The 17,501-nt window shown below is 46.0% G+C and overlaps 1 protein-coding gene across 1 annotated transcript in view; it reads left to right on the plus strand.

Moving 5' to 3' along the window:
* The window catches only part of LOC138516815 (progonadoliberin-2), a 105,159-nt gene that overhangs the window by 42,472 nt on the left and 45,186 nt on the right, over positions 1–17,501 (plus strand). The window contains exon 2 of the mRNA XM_069632228.1: positions 1,768–1,939. Coding sequence (XP_069488329.1) covers positions 1,772–1,939 — 168 coding nt within the window. The 5' untranslated portion in view covers positions 1,768–1,771. The remainder of the gene's footprint in view (positions 1–1,767; positions 1,940–17,501) is intronic.

A 17,501-nucleotide genomic window follows, 5' to 3' on the forward strand; every position in this document is an offset into this window, starting at 1 on the left:
GCTTGTTCTCATATCATAGGGCCTCATTACAAGTCAGGCGTTAAGGGTTTATCGGCGCCGTTAACCCTTAACGCCTGATTAAGAGGTCCCGGGTTTTAACGCCTGCTTTTTGCAGGCGTTAAAACCCATGCCGCAAAGTGACCTTGGTGCTAAGTACGGTGCCGCAATTTGCAGCACCGTACTTAGCGCCTTTCCCCATTCCATTATGCCCTATGGGGCAAAAATGGGAATGGGGAAGGGCAATGGCGGCATGGGGAATTACCGCCCCGCCAACCTCGGGCTCAATGGAAATGGGGAAGGCGCTAAGTACGGCGCCGCAAATTGCGGTACCGTACTTAGCACCAAGGTCCCTTTGCGGGCTGGATTTTGACGCCTGCAAAAAGCAGGCGTTAAAATCGCCAACCCGCAAAGGGACCTCGCAATCAGACATTAAGGGGTTAACGGCGCCGCCACCTTTTGCGGCGCCGTTAACCCCTTAACGCCAGGGTTGTAATGAGGGCCTGTATCTTGATTACGATATGTTGGCTCTACCCCTTTTTTCACATTTCAGGCAATCAGTTTCTTATCCTTATCTTCTATAGATTTAAGTATGGGCGCTCCCTTTTCTCTGATTTCCTGCCTGGCCCAGTTCTCCTCTCCAACTTGTAATGCTAATGTTCACTTACTCTTTAAACTCCCCACTTCTGCTTATATAACAGTAGTTTTATGTAACACAAGTGCTGCTTCTCCAATTTCGCTTTCGATATGTAGGCTTCAAAAGGTCTTGTGATCTTCCCCCGTCTTATATTTTCTCTCTTTCATCCTTCTATATTCTTGTTCGTTTTATCAGGACAGCTTTTTTTAAAAATTGCTCTTACTAGTGCGATGTACTCCGTGCTCTTCCTCTTGTTTCAGGACATTTGAATGTAATGCTCTTGAACAGCGGAATGGTCTTCCAATGCCAGGGCATTCCTGGACCATTCCAGGACCATTCCTTCCTTCCTTCTTCCTTCTTCCCTTTGGGCTCTCCTTCTTCATATTGTTTTTTCTTTGTAATTGAGCCATCATTTTTCATGCTTGCCTAGAAGTTTGGCAAAATGATTTTTAAATAAATAAGTAAAATGAATAAGAGAGGACTAAGGAGAGATGTGAGTGATGATAAAAAAGCAACATAACATAGAGAGTTTGTATGAATATCAAGCTGAACGGGAAAGAAAAATGCACATATGTAAAGGTTTGATAAATAGTAGTTGACATGCAAACATTTTCATGCATTATTTTAAAGCTACCTAATTACACAACCATGGGGTTGAGTCCAATGGAAGCTGATCTTTAGATTAACCTTTGCAAGAAATGTTTCACCATTAAGTATAACTATGGATCTGCATTGGGCACGATATTATGTTGTATTTAGTCAATTCTTTTTGGCATGAAAGAATGCCATTAGGGACGTTTGCTGTGGGAGGAAGGCCTATATTGGTCTAATCATAATATTAGTAAGTTTCCCAATTTGCTAATGTCAATTAATGTATCTGAGATCAGTGTTAAAAAGACAATCCATGGACTATGCCAGCTGACATTGAGGGAGACAGAGAAACACGATTTGATCAGTTAGTTTCAAATGATGAGTTTATATGTACACATCCCTTGTTAAATTGAAATCAAATGCAATCAAAATCATTTATTGTGACCAACATGTCCTCTCTTTTTCACCTAGCTGCTGGTGTTTCTAAACTTTGTTTTCCGCACATGAAGGTTTGATCCTGGTTTTGTTCTTCTGTTCACTAGGCCCATGAGGATCAAAGGTGTTGACACTAGCGCTATGGCATGCCACCGAAAGCTCCTGGTCCTGCTCTTTGTCCTGGTTGCCGTCAGTGCCCATCTGACACATGCTCAGCACTGGTCTCACGGCTGGTATCCTGGAGGAAAAAGGGAACTGGACTTCGCCCAGTCTCCAGAGGTAAGGCAATCTTTTATCACAGCGTACCCACCTGTAATGCTGCTGCCCTGTTGGCATCATTATTTCGGTGGGACAGTTAGGAGAGGGAACATGAGCGAAGTGACATGGGGCTAGGGAGGGGTGAGGGCAGTACACATATAAAGTTGGGTTTGAGCAGATGTCTCTTGTCTGTGTCATGTTTGCTAAGTGGTGCGGGCCACCTAATTAGTCTACCGCTTGTGAGGCACCCGGCGATGCTCTGCGAGTACATCACAGCTTTGCCGGTGAGAGCAGGTGCCCGTGGAGATGCACTGCACATTGTGAAGGGGCGTGAGAGACCGGAAAGCTCATGCGACAGCCCCAGAGAAGTAGGAGCAGAGGCACGTAGCAGAGCAGTGGTTGCGAGGTCACTTTGTGTTACCTCACAGCGTGCCAGAATCCCTGGCCGCATGCAGGCCTGCTGAGTGCGGATCATGGTGCAGCCTGCTCCAAAAAGGCAGAGCTAAGGTACAGCACGGAGAGGGGGCTGTGGAGATACTGTGCGTGGACTGCGGCACACCAACGTTCCAGGCCGTGGTATGCCTACTAAGCGAGCATAGGGCTGACACTGTGCGGTGGAAAGAGGAAGTACAATAAAATCCTGTGTCGAGGCCTTAAAAAATCCCCTGCCACCATGATTAAGAGGAGGCCAAGAAATGTGATGTGGCAAGGCCCAAAGGGGATAAAGAAAAGCACAAGAGACATAGGGCACACTGCACAGATGCAATAAGCCAGACGTTGCCACTAACCCATCAACGTGCAGCCCCTCATCATGTCAGCAGAAGAGATGCCAAACACTGAGCCTGCAGGGAAATTGTAAGGATTCCAGCCAGCTCAGTGATGCACTGGCTCTGCATCTACCCCCACCATTCGACCAAAGGACACCAGGAATCTTGGGCCACATTGGGCAAGATGGATACAGAACTACAAAGAACACGTAGGAGCTATGTGGCTCATAGGTAATGAAAGGAAAAAGAACACGTCGTTAGCGGTAGGCCCCGCAGTAAGAGAAATTCTTTGCAAACTGCGAGATAATAAGACAGCCTCTTTTGATGACCTGAAGGAGGCGCTGTCAACAGATTTCGCTCCACACACTGACATGGATTATGAGAGACACACCTTTCACATGACACAACACGAAAAAGGGAAAACTCTTGATAACTTCGTAACAAGATTGTGCATCAAAATAAAGCATTGCGATTTTCACAGATACTCGAATAATGAAACACTCTGATCTCAGGTCATTGCAGGGTGCAAGTCTCAGGCATTCCAGAAGAGAATACTACAGAAGCCGAGATCACTTGAAGAAATTCTCACCATGGCCCAAACCGGACAGGCATGAATACCGGCGTTCAAAGAAGAATGTCAGATACATTGAGGTGCAGCCTCTGTCATGCAGTGAATCCACATCATCAGCAGATGATTAGAGGAAAAAGGAATATTTGTGGGCACTCAGAAACAATGCTGCCAAGGAACACATCCCAACACTAGTGATGCATGTGAACGATACTCCCATGGAGTTTTTAATTGACACAGAGGCAACAGTAAACAAACTGAGTGAGGAAGCGTAGAACAACCTTCCACAACCACCGAAATTAAAACCATTGGCTGTAGGTATCTAGCATTAGAGGTGCAAAAACCCTCTGCCACGTAGAGGTGTAATATCTGCGATCTGTTCCCACAAAACACACTCAGTTCGTCAACAACGTCACGAATTAAAAACCTAAACAAACAGTGGCTGCATCCTGAGTTTCACGACGGCAGTGGACATGGGATTGGTGCACGTCCTCTACAAAATGATGGCGCATAAATAGGTGGCAAATGATGGAGATGCCGAAAGCACATTCCCAAATCTATTTAAGGGTCTAAGCAAGCCACAAAATCGCAAGATGAAACTCCACATTGATCCAGCAATCAAGCTGGTGGCCCAACATTATCGGGTATACCGTCCAACATACAGAAATAGGTGGAAGAGGAAATTGGGACACTGCTGGACCAACATGTAATTGAACCAGCCCCAGGGCACATGCTGTGGGTGTCTCCTATAGTACCGGTCCCACAGAAGGCAGGCGAGGGTGCTATACGATTATGTGTAGACATGAGAAGGGCAAATGAGGCAATCCAGAGAGAAAGACACCAAGCACTGATTATCACAGGAATTATTCACCTCCTTCATGGAGCGGTGGTATTTTCTAAACTTGACCTTCACAAAGGATACCATCAGCTGGAAACAGCCCCAAAATCCAGGTACATCACCACGTTTGTGTTAAGTGACTTCAAGTCAGCAATCCCACTAAGTCAATGCCTTTGTCTGGGATGCCCAAAGGAAGCACTTATTTATATATTTTTATGACAAGTTATAATCTGGATGATAAACCCTTATATAGCACCCCTCTCTTTGAATCCCCCTGACCTCACTGAGCCAAGAAGTAGGTTTGTTTTGCAATTTAAAATATTTATTGAAAATTAAACAATATATATATATCACACTTTTATAATAAATTAATATTTGATATCACACTTAAGAATATGATGTTGATCAACAATGGATAATCTTACACTAGCACACTTATTTTATTACTTAGGAGTTGGTATGGAAAGGATAAGGTAGCAGAGAATACTTTTATGGTTTCAAGGAATGCAGTGATGGAAAAGAATGCAGCACAGGAATAAACTGATATGGGTTCAACAAAAGCTAATATGTTCACTTTTCCCCTTGTGGCAATTCACTCTCCCCCCTTTATGCAATATAAGGAGATGGAAGTGAAGCACACAGTTTTCAGGGATACAATCAACATGCAATTCAGTTCCCGTTCCCCCCAGCAAGCTTAGAGAAACAGGGATGATTTTAAACACAGGCAAAAGTACTTTAAATGTGGTATGCAAAGAAGGGAAAAATATGCTAAAAATTATTTTAATTTCCTATAAGAGATTCAGGGTGGGTGATAGCTACTTTAAATTAGTTCAGGATCACTTTAGCAATGCTCTATGAATGATTGTCAGGTTGCAAATGAATTTCAGCAAAGGAAAGCAAGAAGCTGCTATTTTGACAAGTGAAGAAATTTGAGCCAAATCGCAAATCGCAGCACTTTTTCCAAGTGCATTGAGCGTGATTACGGAAAAAGCATAATGAATAGTTATTCATTGCGCAAGGGGACTCTTCTTGTTTTGGCCATATCTGACCTCCACAGGAAAGCCTTGCATTGACAGAATCCAGGAACTAATTCGGGAATTACTCACATTTCCGGCTCGGATTCTGTCAGTTTGGAGATATTGCAGAGGCTGGTGTGGAGTCTCCACTATGATGTGTTCCCCCTGGATGAACGGGCGGTAATTCTTCAATGCCCACACCGTTGCCAGGAGTGCCTTCTCACAATCGTTGAATTTTTCCTCCACAGAGGATAAAGTTTTTCTCGCATAGGAGGTTACTTTATTGACCTTGTCATGCTTTTGGTATAATACTGCCGTCAAGCACGTATTAGAGAACCCGTTCTCCAGGAAAAACTGCTTATTTCTGACAGGGTAATCTAGGCAAGGCGCTTGTGAGAGGCTTCTTTTGAGCTGTCTTACTGCCTCGGATTGTTCTGGACCCCATTCCCACTTTACCCCCCCTTCAAGAGATGAATCAGGGGTCTGGTGATCTCTGGATAGCCCTCAATGAACTTTCTGCTGTAATTAGTCAGTCCAAGGAGGCTCCTTAGTTCCCGCAGAGTTGTGGGGTCTTTCAGTTTCTGAAGTGCTTCCACTTTCTTTTCCTGGGGACAGAGACCCTGAGGAGTAATCTCATGCCCCAAGAAATTAACACGGGTTCTACACCACTGTGCTTTCTGAAAGGAAAGTTTTGCTCCAGCGGCCCTCAACTGTGTCAGAACATAACGGATCTCCGCTATGTGTTCCTCCACAGGTGAACTTTTGATGAGGACATCATCTACATAAGCCAAGTTACCCCTTGCACCCGGGTCGGGCATGGCCTTGTGTAGGAAAATGTTGAACTCATTGCCGGAGTTGAGGTATCCGAAGGGAGTCCGGGTCCATGTGTACTGCTGGCCCCCAAAGGTAAAAGCCAGTTTGTATTGGTCCTCCCTACTGAAAGGCACGGTCCAGTATCCATTGGTCAGGTCTATTGCAGTGAATACCTGTGACCCCTGAATCTGGGCCAGCCCTTGGTCAATGTAGGGCATAAACCATCGGGAAGTATGGACCCGTTTGTTGAGCTCCCTAAGGTCGGCGCAGAGTCTCCACTGGCCGTTTGGCTTCAATATACCCAGCACCGGATTGTTGAAGGTGCTGTGTACTGGACGGATTATTCCCCGGGACTCAAGGTTCTTAATTATTTCAGTAAGGGACTCCATTGATGTGAGAGGCAAACGATATTGATTCACAAACACTGGAGTCATGCCAGGGTCCGTGGGAATTGTTGTTGTGTGGATGTCGGTGCGACCGCAGTCATATGAGTCTACCGCAAAGAGATCTTGGAAATCCAAGAAAACCTGTTTCAACTTTTGCTTCTGTTCCAGAGTCACGCAGGCATCAGCTAGGTTGACTCTCTCTTCCACCATCTGCCTGAAGCCTGGAAAGACTTCTGGTTTTGCTATCTCCGCGGCCTCCTCCAGCTGGGTGGAGAAGTCCCTGGTCAGAGTGCTGATTTGTACTGGTGGCTTCAGGTGGGAAAGGCAGCCCTCATGGACCTGGAAAATCACCTCATCCCTTCTGAAGTCAAAAGTCACCTCTTCCTTGCCATAAGGGCAGGAAGTGTACACCAGGACGTTCCCCCCATGCCGGGTGAAAATCCTGTCTGGCGTGGTATTGTCCTCACTATCACTGTCAAAACAGTCCTTGGGGATTGGTCCTAACAGTTCATTTCCAAAATCAATGGAGAAATGTTGGTCATCAACCGCCATTCCAATAATGGTGCCCGCGGCTAGAGTGGTACTCTTTAAGTCGCTGTTATCCACCTCTATTGGAATGGTGTCATGTTCTATATTGACTAATGGTGTTGGGTTTACCCCCAACCCTTGCTGTTGGAGAGAAGCATTTAGATGAATATAAGCATCAGGGTTTTTCAATTTTTGTCCTCTTTTAACTTTCACTCCCAGGGAGAATTGTCGGGTCCTTTCTGGGATGGTGCCTTACTCTTTGATCTGAATTTCAACTGCATAAGGTAGCAATTGAGCTGACCTAAATGCTTTTTCTGGATCATCAAAGCCCACGGGATTATCCACTAATCGGGACCAAGCTTTGAAGTTTATTAGGTCCAAACTAATGGCAAAACGATTGAGAATATCACTGACTAAGTAAAAGGCGGCAGTGACGTCTCGCACGACCCAACAATTATGGACTATGCTCTTGTTGCCAATGGAGATTTTGAGCATACACCTGCTTGGCAGGAGATGTTTCGAATTGGGTGTTTCCAGATCCATTTCCCATTTGTCTATCAGTTTAAATTTGGGAATGGCTGGATCTTTTGGGAGTTGGCGGAACACGGCTTCGCTGATGAAGCTCTTACCGTTGTTCACACACACTCGGGCGAGAACAGAGTCCTTCCCATCATTTAACTGAACAGGGATGAACAACTGCTCTCCAATTTGCTGAACATCAGCCAGGCTCCGAGCTGATTTCACATCTTTCTGGACTGTAGGAGTGGGAGTGTCTGATTGTGTATTAGTAGAGAATTTCAGAGTGTTTCCTTCCAGTGTGGAATACCACCTTAAACTGGAAGTAAGGTTGATTTTCAGAAATAGAGAGAACCCCCCATCACCAGTCTGTTGTCCCACTGCTATTACTGTCACGTCTGGAATTTGGTTGTTCATGAAGTGAAATTCTACTTGGTCAGATTTTTGTTCAACCATGTGGCAGGTGCCGTTTAAACTAACATGGTTGACGCTCTGTTTTAATTTTATTGGTCGGCTAGTCTGAGTCCAGAAGACCTTGTTTACGCAATCTATTAGGGATGACAACCTTCTCAGGAGGTAATTCCCTAGTAAACAAGGGGTGCCCTCTGGAGTCACTACTATGACCGGGTGTTTCACCTTGTGTCGCCCAATTTTAATGTCCAAATCTGCATTCCCTCGACGGGAATTTCCTTCCCGTCAAAGTTCTACAGTTGTCCAGGAAGAGAGGTGAGAGGAATAAGGTAATTCTCCCCCCTTCCTGTATTTATTTTATCAAAGGCCCTTTTGGACAGAAGAGTAGCTTGGGATCCAGTGTCCACCAGTGCCAAAATTGTACCCTGCCCCTGTACTTGTACAGGGGCATAGTATCTTCCCTCCTTCTCCTCAGGGGGGCACAGATAATGCACATTTTTGGACAATTGGTGGGCTAATTTTCTGGTTTTGGACATTGGGAGAGAAGAGATTTGGGCAGAATTCTGTGGAGAGTCATGGGAATCTGCAAGAAAAAGTTGGCAACTTGAAAGAGTATATTCGAGTTCCCCTGGTTCCGGTCCTGGGCCGCCCCCCCTTTTTGGAGGCAGTCACCAGAATGGGTTTGAACCCGGGGATTTTGATTCTGTTGGTTCTGGGATAGAATGATGGGCAGTGACAGCTCAATCCCCACATCTACCCAGTCGATGGATGCGGTTTTGGGTTCCCCTGGTTCCGGTTCTGCCCCCCCCCCTTTTGGAGGCAGTCACCAGGATGGGTTTGGAACAGGGGTTTTTCGTATTGTTGGTTCTGGGATAGGATGATGGGCGGCGACAGCTCGATCCCCACATCTACCCAGTCTATTGATTCGGTTTTAGGTTCCCCTGGTTCCGGTTCTGGGCCGCCCCCCCCTTTTTGGAGGCAGTCACCAGGATGGGTTGGAACCAGGGGTTTTCGGTCTTGTTGGTTCTAGGATAGAATGATGGGCGGCGACAGCTCAATCCCCACATCTACCCAGTCTGGGTTGGAATCCCTTGGGACCCATTTTTCCATGGGAGGAGTTCCCCATCTCTGAAGGAGAAGATCCTTTTCCCAGGATCCTCTGAGGATCCCTCTCCCTCAAATTAGAAGACCTGTACCTCCTCCACAAAATGGGTCTGTTTGGGTCCTTTGTTTCTCCTACTTCCTCTCTGCTCCTTGGGTGGCAGACTTCCAGGGGTAGGAGATTTTGTTTCCGGTTCCTGGGTTTCCAGGGGCTGTTTACAAGTGGGGAAGGAAGCTTCCTCCAAGGCTTTACACCCCCCTTCCCCTTGTGCCTCCTCCCTGGGAACCGGTGGGTTATCAGGGTGCTGCCCCCGTCATTGTTCTGGAGCACCAGGCCCAGAGTTTGGTGCATTCTGTGCCGGCATGCCCATCTGAGGGTTCTGCTGAGCCCTTAGCACGCGACCCAGCTCCTGTGCCATATTTTGGACCTGGCGCTCTAACTGTGAAACCCGCTCAGGCTGATACGGGCTTCTATTTTCTCCACTGGGCTGATCCCGGGAGGGGTAGCTATCCCTTCTCTGGTAGTACCCCAGGTTGGGAAGATTTGGGTACCCCTCCACCCCTGGCCTCCCCTCTCCCAGATTCGGTTGTCTGGGCTCAGGGAATTGGGGAAAGAAGGAAGGATGATTTGGGGCTGGAAATTGGGTGGATACCTGGGAAAAAAGTTCTGCCCAGTGTTTGGGCAATTTCTGCCCTCCTGTGGGAAGTTAGGAGGGAAGTTCCCTGGGTCAGGTGCTTGGCTGGATCCCCCCCTTGGGCTGGAGGAGTCCACACATAACCCAGGATGGGTCGGTTTCCCTTGTAACGGGGACTTACATAATCAGGGGAGTGAGGGACCCCATTTGTGGGACTACCTCCTTGACTCCCTGTATGTGACTGGCCCGAGGGCCTTCTGGGCTTAGAATTATTTGGTGCAGGCAGGTTTTTAGGCTCTCCCATCTCCAAATCTAAAACGGGGGCAACCTTTACCTCTGCCACCTTGGCAGCAGCAGGGGTGCTGTTGGTTTTGGGGTTTTTGGGCTGATTCTTATTTTCCACCGGTTTCTGCACCTCATAGATGCGGGTGGCTTGCTCAATGACCCAGTCTAAAGATCTTTTCTCGTGAAAATCTCTCACGAGCTGGGTCATTATGTATTTGGGTAAGGCATGGAAAAACGTACTAACAAATTCCTTACTGTCGGTGCACACCCTTTTGGTATTCTGCGCAAAAGCACACTTTAACTCCTGCACACATTCTTGTGGGGCCTGATCCTCCCCACATTGCAAATTGTAGGCTGCCTTGCGAGCCTCTTGAGGATTTTTATGAACAGAAAAATGTTTCAAGATGGCCGCCCTATAGGTGGACCATCTTGAATGATTTTGGTCCTCCAGTCCCGCAAAGAAACTGGAGTATTCTGGGGAGAATGTCCATTTGACGTACTGGATGCAGCTACTGCTGTCCTTCAAATGGAAAGTCTCCATCATTTGCTCAAAGAGCTCCAAGTGTTCCCAAACAGAATACTTGGAGTTCTTGTGATAAGGCGTGATGACACACCTGATTGCCTTAATCTGTTTTAAGGGGTCCTTAAGCAAGGCCCTTTTTGCCTTATTGGCCTTTTTTTTTCGGGTAACCCTGGTCCATTCATCCTCCGACTCAGAAGCACTGGTCCCATAGGTGCCCATCTGATCTTCCAGGTTTTCCCGGATTCTGTGAGCCTGGGAATGGCTGGCAGAATGTGGGGACCTGGTTTCCTGTGTCCTGTGACGCTCAGAGGAGTCTTCTGATCCCTCCTTGCTACCAGGATTTGATGGGTACCCCCCACTGACCTAACTGGGCAGTGGTTTTCAGGATGCCCTTAGTGGGCCTACTCTCCTGGGCTTCCCCACTAAATTGCACTTTGCTTGGGTGCCCATACCGGGATGCCCGCCCCTCCATTCCTGGGTGGTACTGGCCTATGAGCCCCATACTTTTGGCTGGATAGTAATCTGCCATCCCTGTGGCCCTGTGCTCATGTGCGCCAGGGGACATGGGAGTGTCAGAGTCCAGGGACTGGGAGAGATGAAGGCCTCTGGTACTAGGGCTCCTGAGGTTATGCTCAGGGGTTTCCCTTTCCCAGCGACTTCATCTCTGTCAGCCCATGCTCCCTGTTGCAATGCAACAGCCTGGGCTTTCAGTTCCTCAACCAAGGCCTTACTAGACTCTATCAGTCTCTCCTTCATGGCTACCTGTTGCTGGAGCCTATCATTATGTTGGCAGAGAGCCTCATTTTCCCTCTGTGCTTCCTGATTGGTCCTGGAGCACTGGGTCAGTCTTTGCTGCAGGGTGGTTACCTCCTGGGCACCCATATGGATAGCCATATCCTCCTTTATTTTAATGATGGACTGTCTACTATCATTTTCTGACTCCTGGCTCCTGGCTCCTGTGCAGCCTCTGCTCGGAAGAGACCAGGTCAGATTGGGCCTTTTCTAACGCCATCTGTTGCCTATTTGCCAGATCTTGGCCTTCAGCACATTTGCCCTGTATGGCTCCCATATATAGATACAAATATGCTGCTATCCTGACAATCTTGTCGTGTTCATCTTTAGCTTTAGGAGCCATATATAGTTCACTCAGGTCCACATGTAATGGACCCTGATCTCTCCATAGTCTGTCCATGTTTCAGTGATCTGGGGTGCGATTGCCTGCAACCAGACCGCCTGGTCCTGATGAGCCCACACACCTCTAACAAATAGCTTATGTAAGAAGTGCTCTCTGGCTATTTTGATGTCTACCAGTGTTGTCATTCTGGCAGTTGTTTATCTTCCTGATTTACAGAAGTTTGTAATTTATTTTGCAAAACAGACCGTTTCCTTAGAGCGTTCCTTTGGGGGGTGCTTTCACAGTGTAAAACAGCGTGGTGATCTAACCGGATATATGTATCCTGTCAGTTGGCACACTGTATTAAGCTGCACAATGGTAGTTCTAATCCAGATATCCCGGACGAGCCCCCAATCTGTTAAGTGACTTCAAGTCAGCAATCCCACTAAGTCAATGCCTTTGTCTGGGATGCCCAAAGGAAGCCCTTATTTATATATTTTTATGACAAGTTATAATCTGGATGATAAACCCTTATATAACACCCCTCTCTTTGAATCCCCCTGACCTCACTGAGCCAAGAAGTAGGTTTGTTTTGCAATTTAAAAGATTTACTGAAAATTAAACAATATATATATGTCACACTTTTATAATAAATTAATATTTGATATCACACTTAAGAATATGATGTTGATCAACAATGGATAATCTTACACTAGCACACTTAGTTTATTACTTAGGAGTTGGTATGGAAAGGATAAGGTAGCAGAAAATACTTTTATGGTTTCAAAGAATGCAGTGATGGAAAAGAATGCAGCACAGGAATAAACTGATATGGGTTCAACAAAAGCTAATAGGTTCACTTTTCCCCTTGTGGCAATTCACTCCCTCCTTTATGCAATATAAGGAGATGGAAGTGAAGCACACAGTTTTCAGGGATACAATCAACATGCAATTCAGTTCCTGTTCCCCCCAGCAAGCTTAGAGAAACAGGGATGATTTTAAACACAGGCAAAAGTACTTTAAATGTAGTATGCAAAGAAGGGAAAAATATGCTTAAAATGATTTTAATTCCCTATAAGAGATTCAGGGTGTGTGATAGCGGTTCTGGGTTCGTTGGAAAGCCTAGAATCTTAGCTTTAAAATGAAAGTTAAAACTTGCTCCTAGCACAAACGGTTCAAGAGATACGGACGATTTCGTAAAGGTAGATTTTCAGAAATGAAATAATGATTCAAAATGGCAAAATGACACTTTTACAGGTTTAAAATCAGAGAATGAACACACGATTCCTATGATGCAGTTCTGGACAGGTTCAAATGTTTTGAATCAGATTATTTTAAGCTAAGAGATTGGTTTGCACAGTTCTGGCTGAGTACTCACACTATGAATTTGAAATAGGCCGTCAGGGTCTGGTCAGCAGGTTGGACTGGACTCCGGGAGGGTGGTTCTGAAGTCACAGCTCTCAGGTTCAGCTCCGCTCTGCACTTCACCGCGGTCTGGTCTGGTCTTCTGCTGGTCTGGATCAAGTGGATTCTGGATACTGCACTGCTTTCTGGGTACTGGTTCTGTTCTGGATACACAGGACTCTTAGCAAGCAGCAAACCGCACAGCCCGGCGGTTGAATAGTTTGCAAAAGATTTTGAGGCCTGCTGAAGAGTTCAACTCTTTGGAGTTTTTGTTCTGGAGTTAGTCTAGATCTCTGGAGTTCTGGGTTCTGGAGTTCTCCATCAGCGTGTTGCACAGGAATTCAGTTGAAGGTTGGAAAATGAATCTCCCTGTCTGGCTTCCAGTGGCTCTTTTATGTCTTTAGAAAATGGGTGTGTGTTGGCATAACTAATCCTGCCCCTCACAACTTATCATTGGCCAATCTCTCCTCCCTCCCTTGATTGGGGGAAGGAAATGGAGTGCCATCGTGAGGAGGTAGTTTATGGGTCAGAGAATCCACCCCTGGTCAATTTGCACACAAATCTTTTCTTGATCCAAATACATATTTATCTACGTACAATTTTGCTAATATTATATGTCCAGTTAACATATTTTCTGTAGCACCAAACCATCCGATCCCTGTCTTTGTAAGATGTTGTGTCCACTTATGGCAGAATTCTGCCCTTTTCATCAAGAACACAACCTCTAAACTTTTCCAGAATTTACACAAATGTGCACAAGGAATATGGGTATCAGATGATAACATACATACATTTGGAGTAACAACCTATTTTCCGCTACTATCCCCAAGAACATACCACAGAGTCCTAACACCTCTTAAAATGTGCACAGAAAAATCACAAGAATAACGATATTAATTATATAATTTTGACAAGTCCGTACTATGATTTATCCATCTTTTTAAATATATGCTCTGGCCCAGAGGGGTGTGGTTTCCCAAAGCACATGGTGGAATTTCTGGTTTGTCCACTTCCTCCAACTCATGTTGCTCACAGAGGCACTGCCCCTCCCCGTTTCTCTCAAGAGGAAGCCATTTACGACCCCCCCTAATATAACATTTGCCTGAGCCAAGGAAAGTGCATTGTTCTGTTTCCTTCCAGTCCCAGGTGCCACTCCCCTAATTCAATCAGAGAGTTGTCATCTCCTTCGGGCAGGGGCAGCAGAATGCAGCCAGGCCTGGGAATGCAGCTGCTGATCAAGTTTCAACTCCTGTCGGGGGTAGTTGTCAGGCAGAATTCAATCTCTTCAAGCCAGGCTTCAGCTAAATGTCACTTTGGTTCCCAGTTTTTCTTCATCCAAATCAAACTTACAATTTTTACACATGCAGCTAGAATGCTGACTCTAAGTTCAAAACTATGACATTTAACAGTTGCAAACTATGTGACACTCAACAGTAGGTCACTCATTTATTTTAAACATTTAGATTTTAGTGTCTTTCAGTCCAATTCAACTTAGGCTGCTGACATCCACAGCTCAGCCAGTTTCATTATGAACATTATTTTAGGCTCTTTCTCTTTCCAGATTTTGTATGCACACAAGTCAACCTTATGCCAAATGTCTGCTGGTGTTCAGTGAGATTTTTGAATATCTTGCAATGTTTGAAATAGGCATTTTTAGCTTGCATTTCAGAGAAACAAAGGTGATTTCAAAGCGCTTTTGAGCTAACAGGCACTGCTGTTTTTCCTTTGGCACGCATTCCACTCATGGAACTCCTGGCCCATCACGCTCGCACTGATGGGTGGTAGGTCAGGCGACGCGGTTTTCCTGGATCCTGGCACAAATGTGGGCTTTTCCGCCATCTTGGATTTCCTAAGCCCACAGCACCAAATGTTGCAGCATAATAGTCCAAACGTGGGTCAGGACACCCAACATTTGTAACTCACCTAGGTTTTTTCTGATATAAAAGCTTGAGCTTCAGAGTATCGTCGGTGGCCGAGATCTTTTAGGAAGAAATTCATAAGGTCATAAGGCACATCCCAAACTCCCTAAACTATTCTGATGATACCTTGGTATTCAGCAAGCCGGTATTGGATCATGATGCCACCCAATATTGTGTCTGCTCAGCTCTAGAAGCATCCCATCTGGTGCTAAATAAGAATAAGTGTGAATTCCGCAACAGGACTCTCACAGTTTTCTGACATATCTTTTTGGAACAAGGCAAGTGGCCGAACCCTTTAAAAGTGGCAGAACTGAACAAAACCCTGAGGCCAGAAATGTTTTCTGATTTATGATCATTCCTTGGACTGGCGAGCTACTGCTCATAATATTTGCAGGAATATGGCTTTCACCTTTTTCTCTATGGGAAAGAATTCACCATTATCACAGACCATCAAGTACTTCTAACCATGTATGGCAACCTTAAGGCCAGGATGCCGCCAAGAATCGCGAGATGGGGCCTACGCCTTCAAGATTATAAATTCACCATCAAACACCATTGAACACCATCTGGATAAAAAAAAGAACAACATTCCGCTGTTTAAGAGCATAACTGATTACCTGTCTCGCCATCCCACTAGATCTGCCACAGTGGTACATTCAATTGCATATGCATACGTAAAATTATGTTATACATCATACAAAACGGTTCCTCATGCACTGGGTGATGCATAGCGAAGAGTAAAATGAAACATGCTAAAACATTTGCAAGGGACAAAGGGACAAAAGTGTAGCAGTGTAGAAGGATTTATACAGTCTTGCATTGATGGAGGATGAGCTCACCATCACGAATGATGACACTGTCATGAAAGGTTGCAAGATCACGCTATCCAGCTCATTGAGGCAACAGTACATCAAATTTGAACATGAGGCCCATTGAGGAGTTGTGTTGATCAAAAGACAGAAGGTTTGGCTCCCAAAGCTAAGCTAGACTCCCGTCAGTTATGAAAGGGAACACGAGGGAAGTGACGTAGCGCATGGGAAGGGTCGGGGCAGTACACAAATAAAGTTGGGTTTGAGCAGATGTCTCTTGTCCGTGTTGTGTTTGCCGAGTGGTGCGGCCCACCTAAGTAGTGTACCTCCTGTGAGGCACACTATACCATCATTAGTTTGCATGAATTTTCTAAAGCAGCAACTTCTTTCTTAATGGTACCCCATTATTTGGCAGAATGTTACATTTGTGAGCCACAGGTACTGGGCACTCACACACACTTAGGTCACTTGGCTGTAAGAGAGGGGACAGCCCTAAAAGGTTTCATCCCTAAAATGTGTGTTTTACATACCTATCCCTTTTATTGCAGTTGAAATGTTAGTCTGAACAGAAATGCTCATGTTGTGCCTGAGAATTTCTATGTGTGTTGCTGCAAGGCAGGTAGCTCTCTGGAATTGACACTTTCTGACTTGCACATTCCCCAGGGCCTCACCTGTGCATAGTTGCAGGAGAACACAGTGACACAGGTAGCACATTTTTTATTGAAGCCCTTTGTGAATTGGCGATAGTCTGAGAGAAGTGTTGGCCAAACCATGCCCCACACATGATTTTTTGCATGCAAGATGGAAATTGTTTTGTAAATTGGGCCCTTGGTTATTAATGAATTTCAAATTACAACTACAAATTGGTGTTAGGTTCTCCCAATGTTTCATTCTGTGATACTGTAACGCTCACCTGGTTCCCACGGAGGCGCGGCGTCGAAGGCGCAGAACTCTGAAGATGGCCAGGAAGGGCCCCTCTATTCTGGCTTCCCTGGGTCGTTGGATACCCTCCTGTGCGTGAAAAGGGAGTATTACCAACTGTGGAACAATGCTCAAGCCTCCCACTCCCTTCCAACCCTCCACGATACCTCCTCCACGATTCCCCGTGAAGCCTCACCTTAGGGTTTGGAAGGATGAGCTCTCCATCCTGCTTCTGATGCAGGGGCGCGTTGAAACCCAGTTACTTCACTGGATTGAGGATTGATGGGATATCAGGGAAGCTTGACTGTTCAGGTAAGGCGCTGTAAAAGTTCTGTTCAAAAGTTCAAGCTTAATAATAATGTTTGTTGTCTAATTGCAGCAAGCGCTAATGCTTATGTCTTTTTCCCCTTAGGGGCCGGGGTTCGGAGTGCTGGAGATATGGCGCCGACCCGAAGTGAAACAGTTCTGGATGAGCGCTCAGGTAATGTCTTTGCATTCGCTCATTCAATGTCTTTGTCTTTTTTCCCCATAGGGGCCGGGGTCCGGAGATGCCAGGAAGCGGCAGGACCCAAAATGCAGTGGGAATAATCCAACAGGTAAGACTTAAAAGGAAACTGAGCTTTCCTTATTCCTTTTCTCCCTCTCACCTTTGTTCTTGTCTTTTTTCCTCTAGGCGCCGGGGCGTAGCTGAATCCGGAAGATCGCTGCTGAAGATGGAAGTGCCTTGCAAAGGTGAGTAAAATGCAGCGCTGCAGCGATCGAAACGAAATGCCTTTAAAATGATGTCTTCCTTTTCAGGGCCGTTGGAGAAATGACTCCGGGATGCAGATTTAGCAGGTAAGGGCTTTTCTTCTCCTATTCTCTTCCTTTCTCCCATTGCAGGTGTTCCAGGGTGCTGGCAGGCGTGGCTGAAGTCAGGATGCAGGAGCTGACACGGTGAGCGTCCAGCTGCTAGGTGCAGAACAACGCGAAGCATGTGTGGCTGTTCGGGTGGGGTTTAAATAGCCTTGGAAGAAGTTCCTGGTATGT

Source organism: Ambystoma mexicanum, chromosome 6q (assembly GCF_040938575.1).
Source record: "Ambystoma mexicanum isolate Mex_15411 chromosome 6q, UKY_AmexF1_1, whole genome shotgun sequence".
NCBI lineage: Eukaryota > Metazoa > Chordata > Amphibia > Caudata > Ambystomatidae > Ambystoma > Ambystoma mexicanum.